The sequence below is a fragment of the Hipposideros armiger genome, unplaced genomic scaffold (assembly GCF_001890085.2).
Source record: "Hipposideros armiger isolate ML-2016 unplaced genomic scaffold, ASM189008v1 scaffold_231, whole genome shotgun sequence".
NCBI classification, from domain to species: domain Eukaryota; kingdom Metazoa; phylum Chordata; class Mammalia; order Chiroptera; family Hipposideridae; genus Hipposideros; species Hipposideros armiger.
Window position 1 is genome coordinate 682,863 of NW_017731581.1, and position 5,316 is coordinate 688,178.

Sequence of the window (5,316 nt, forward strand, 5' to 3'; positions counted from 1 at the left end):
TTATTGAAAATCAAGTCTAGGCTCTGACAGACTGAAGGCATGCTCAGAATACCTTGTTTATTCAGCACAACTGGAGTGATCTCTGCATGAGTCCTCAAACCTAAGAATGAAACCTAAGTCCAAAAGAAATCTTTCTGGGTTGATCATCTTTTACCCTTTCCACTGATCTTTGTACCTACCCCTTCTACCGGTGTGTTTATCTTATTATGAACCATATGCTGTTACTTAACCTTATTGGTTGCTGACTCTGTAGTGATTCTTATAAGAATAGGGTTATTGGAGTAAAACTTTATTTCAGAATCTTTTAACATTTATACACATCATTGTTCTCATTAAAAGTGTCATTCTAATTAAAATCATATTCTGGATTTATAGTCCCTAGAGAATTCAGAGCCTAAATTTAATTTTAGATTATCTCTTTGAGACAACATTTGTTATTTCCTGAATATAAAAATAATGTTTTTTTTATTGAAGGGAATTTGAAAAATATACAAAAGCATACAGAAGTAAATGTTATGTGATCTCAGTACTCACATGTTTTTACTGAAAATAATTTGATGTATATCCTTGTAGTCTTTTTCCTTCCTGTGAATATTTCAAAATACATTGGTTTGTTCACTTTTAAAACTTATTACCCATTAGTATGAATATTTTCCCATGTCATGAAAACATAATTTTTTATAGCTACATAGTTCATTATATATGAGTATTTCAAATTTATTAAACAAATCTCCTGGTGTGTGCTATTTTCATTTTGGTGCTGTTATTTATTTATAACACTGATGAACATTTTTTTGTATAAATGATTTGGTTATAGCTTTGATGTGCTTAGATGTAAGACTGCTGAATCAAAGATTATGAGTACCTATTTCCTTCAATTAAGTATTTTTTTCTGCACATTTGGCAGTTTGATAAACAAAAAAGCTATCTCATTTTAATTGTTTTTTGTTTGTTTTTTTTAAGATTTTATTGGGGAATTGAGGGAGGGAACAGCGTTGGGGAATCGGGGAAGGNTTATTACAAAACAATATAATGCTTAGACATTTACACCCCTCACAAAGTGATAACACCCCTCACAAAGTGCTAACTTCTTGATATGTCACGTCTGTGTCTCATTTTAGGTGACGTGAAAACATAAAACATGGAAATTCTTATTGCGTCATTTCACACTTTGGGTTTTTTCCTTCTCTCCTCTTCTCTTCCTGCAGGCATCTCTAGGTACAACAAAATACTGCAGTTACTTCTTAAAGAATATGCAGTGTCCAAAGCCTGACTGTATGTATCTACATGAATTGGGGGACGAGGCCGCCAGCTTCACAAAAGAGGAAATGCAGGTAGTAAAGTAATGTGAATTTTCAACTTTGCAGGAAATGGGAGGATTTTTTTTGCAAGTTAAAATTGCAAAAAGAAAAACTAGGGATTTTATTTTTTAAAAAGTGGTATCTAAAGTGGCATTTTCCAAGCAGTATTCAATAGAATGTCCATTCTGTAGGATATTGTTATAATAAAAATAAGTCTGTGGTCCAATCAGAACTTTATTGACCAAGGAAAGCATTTGGGGGAAAGCTGCTCTAAAGGGAGTGTCAACAAAATGAAAGCTCAGTGTGAGACTGTAATTATGAGTTGTGTTTTTTCCCCTAGTCTCTACTCTTTACAGAGCACGCTAGAAAATAATATTCCACTAAACGTTGCTGATAAATAATATTCCACTAAATGTTGCTGATAAGCTCAGATTATTTTTATAAAATGATTCTCCCAATGAAAGTGTCCTGTAAAGGGTAAATTGAACGCTTATTATCCTATATTCTTTTTTACATTTCCTTTTCTCCTACCTGTCTCCTTTCAATTTGTAGTATAAACATGCCTTTGCAAGTAAAATTGGTGACCATACAGCATATTAAATGAGGACTATACAAAGCACAATGCTGCACTTTCCTGTTATAGATGAGGACTTCAGATTGTTGTTGTGGACTTTTTGCAGGAACACTTCTCATATAGAAGGTGGGGGGCATTGATTGCTACCTTTCTCCAGATCAAACTAGAGAAAGTCTGGTAGGGGCTCCTTTAAGAACAGATTGTTAAAGAAAATGAAATAATACCTTTTTGACTTCGAATTACTACAGATTAAATCCTATTATAATAAATACATTGGAATTTCTTGACATTGTTGTCTTTATGATCCAAAAACTGTTAAAATAAGATCTCTGTCAGATGACTTACTTATTTCTTACCTATCCAATAAGTGCTTTTTAATTTTTTTTCTGTTTTTGGGTGAAGCTTTCTTGGATGAAATCTAAGGTTTAACCATTTCAAACTGAATTTTGACTAGTGGGGAGTATGCTTTACTCACAGGTACTATTACAATGAAAATCTCTGCCAAAGAATTTCTAAGACCCAGTTTATGTAATTTTTAAGTAGTATTTGAACAGTAAAAGAAAATGGATGACACCTGAGACTAATTACAATATTGTATGTCAACTGTAACTGAAAATAATTAAATTTAAAAAAAAGAAAAGAAAATGGATGGACAGTCCCTTAGAAATTAATTTGTAATGGGATTTAACCTATTTTATGAAGTACTCCTGTAGAATCATTTGAATATCAGTTTGAGCTCTTTGTGGCTAACAAAAGCCATACTATCTCTTGAAGTATTGATTGCAGAAAGAATTTTCAAGGCTTTTTGTGTTTTAAAGATGTAAAATCCACACCTAACTGTATTTTTTCTTGATAATTTAAAATACATTTCATATTGTTATCTGGAATTGATCTTGCTCTTTTTTACCTGAGTTTAAAATTACTTTGGAAAAGGGGATTCTTTGTTAAAATACTTCCTCAGTGTAGAAAGGAAATTTGAACAAATTATATGGCAAAAATCAGAAGATGGTTGTTGTTGTAGTTGTTGTTACTGCATAACTCAAAGTGTATTATCGTAGAAATCTGTCGAGACCCAATTGAAACAGGCAGGAGCCCTCTCAGAGCAGGGGAGGCTGCGTTGTGCAGGAAATACGATCCAGTTGTGCCCCTTTATGATACTGCCCTGCCCTTGCTTGTTTTTCTTGTTTTGTTTTTATCTGTTCTGCTTTTGGTTTCCCCATAACATCTCTTTGGACCACACTTTTAAAACAATTAACAATCCTGAACGTAAGTAAAAATGTCATTCTAGTCATGATACATACACATGCAAAGAATAAAAAGTTATTCAAAGTAATTTCATTGTAATATATGTATTTCTGTATATGACTGGTTTCCGCAGTCTTTGCCTAATTTCTCCCATAATGTTTATGGCATTGCCTCCTGATTTCTGATATGTAGCCACCAACTACAGTAAATACAGAGTTCTCTTTGTTGTATATAGAGCAGGGATCGCCACACATTTTCTGTAAAGGGCCAGTTAGTAAACATTTTAGGCTTTCTGGGCCACATACTCTCCGTAGCAACTACTCAACTCTGCTGTTGTAGCATGGAAGTAGCCATAGACAGTGCATAAATATAGACAGTTCATAAATGACAGTTCATAAATGAATGATTGTGACTGTTCTAATAAAACTTTATTTACAAAAACAAAGTGGTCAGCTATATAAATCAACAAACCCTGGTCTAGAGTTTAAAATACATTAAATTCTATGTAGAAACACAAAAATTTTAATCTAAAAAAAATTGACTGATTTTCAGTGGTCTTCAGAAAATTTAGTAATGGCCTGTTACAAGACTTAATTTTTATATGAAAGATAGGGTTTAAAGTCGGTTTAAAAGGGAGCTTCAAGTTTTTTTGAGTTAGAGAAACATCTCTTAATATGCTTTTTTACACAATAAAATGATTGATGAAATGCCTAATATATTAGTTTTATTGTTTTTTGGAGAACTTCCATTGGTCTAGAAGTTTTGTGACACCCTCCTCACAGGTTTCCCTGACATCATGAAAAACCCTTGCATGTTTTATTTAGGATATCTTTAATAATTCAGAAGGTAATTCAATATTTTATACCAGTCATTTTGTGAACCCCACTGCAGTTTTAATTTCTTCTTCCATTAGGCAGGTAAACACCAAGAATATGAACAGAAGCTACTTCAAGAATTATATAAATTAAACCCCAATTTTCTTCAACTATCTACGGGTTCAGTTGATAAGAATAAAAACAAAGTGACGCCACTTCAGAGGTATGATACGTAAGTACCGATATTTGTGTAATCAGATACCTTACTTTCATGTCTGTCAACCTTCTTTTTTCCTTCTACATCTTTTTCTGACTGAATATTCTTGACAATGTCTATCATTTTTGCAGAATTATTGCATTATATAGGAATTGTTGAGTCAAAATTTCTGGGTTTGAATGTTTGCTGCCTGCTGCTCCCTGGTGATACTTTAGATGAGTCCTTTGATGGCTTCCCCTTTGTATTGATCTGCAGACTACTTTCATTGATAAAAAGGAAATTAAGAGATGTTGCTTCTTGAAAGACTCTTGTCACCTAATTGAGGTTTCTCCCCTGATTTCATGAGGAGAACAAAATACGGTGAAAGGGAGAGTGGCAGTTACTGAAGTATTGTGTGTTGGGAGCACAAATATTCATGATTATCTCGTCTCAGGAATCTCTAAAGTTTCATATCCTCTGAGTGAGGAGGGTATCCTTTATGTAGAATCTTACTCATCTTAGGAGACCACTTGTTTTTGCGTTGACCTATATTGTGTGAATGTTTAGATTTATAGTCTTAAATACTGAGTCTCATTCTGAAATGGTGATCTTCACATCTTGTGTTTGGTTATGGCCTGACAGAAAATGGTCTGATTAAAAAAAACACAATACTTTTTGGGTTATGATCTATTCTGAATGTTCCTTAAGTTTGATACGTTATCACCTGTGTTTATTTTTTTTTTAATTTGGTAAGTTTAACTTTTATAAAATAAATCTACTTAAAGTAGCTAGAATTAATTTAGATATGTTGATTTTCTTTTTTAAAATATTATTCCCAAATTAAATTCTTTTAAGTGATGTTTTAAATGTCTGGGTGTTACATGTTTATAGTCCAATGTCTATTTAGGACTAAAATAATGTAAGGGCCATTTTTCAAATATAGCTATAACTACATGGATTGTTGTTAGTTTCTTCAGAAACATATCCTTGTATTTAAATTCTTGAAGTCCTTATTAAGTGTCTTTGCTTTGATAGGAAAGATTAATTATAAAGATTATTTATTCAAATTGAAATACTTCTTGTTTATATGCACACACATATGTACATGTTTACATAAATACATGTAGAAGAGACCACAGAGCAAAACATAAAACTACTGTATAACAAACTGTGAAATTTGTATAC

The 5,316-nt window shown here is 32.4% G+C and overlaps 1 protein-coding gene across 6 annotated transcripts in view; it reads left to right on the forward strand.

Moving 5' to 3' along the window:
- The window catches only part of CNOT4 (CCR4-NOT transcription complex subunit 4), a 123,542-nt gene that overhangs the window by 66,919 nt on the left and 51,307 nt on the right, over nucleotides 1–5,316 (forward strand). For 3 of the 6 annotated variants that reach the window (XM_019654793.1, XM_019654795.1, XM_019654797.1), the window contains exons 6-7: nucleotides 1,209–1,334; nucleotides 4,034–4,167. In XM_019654793.1, the coding sequence (XP_019510338.1) occupies nucleotides 1,209–1,334; nucleotides 4,034–4,167 (260 nt within the window). The remainder of the gene's footprint in view (nucleotides 1–1,208; nucleotides 1,335–4,033; nucleotides 4,168–5,316) is intronic. The other 3 variants (XM_019654794.1, XM_019654796.1, XM_019654798.1) reach the window with 1 other exon arrangement.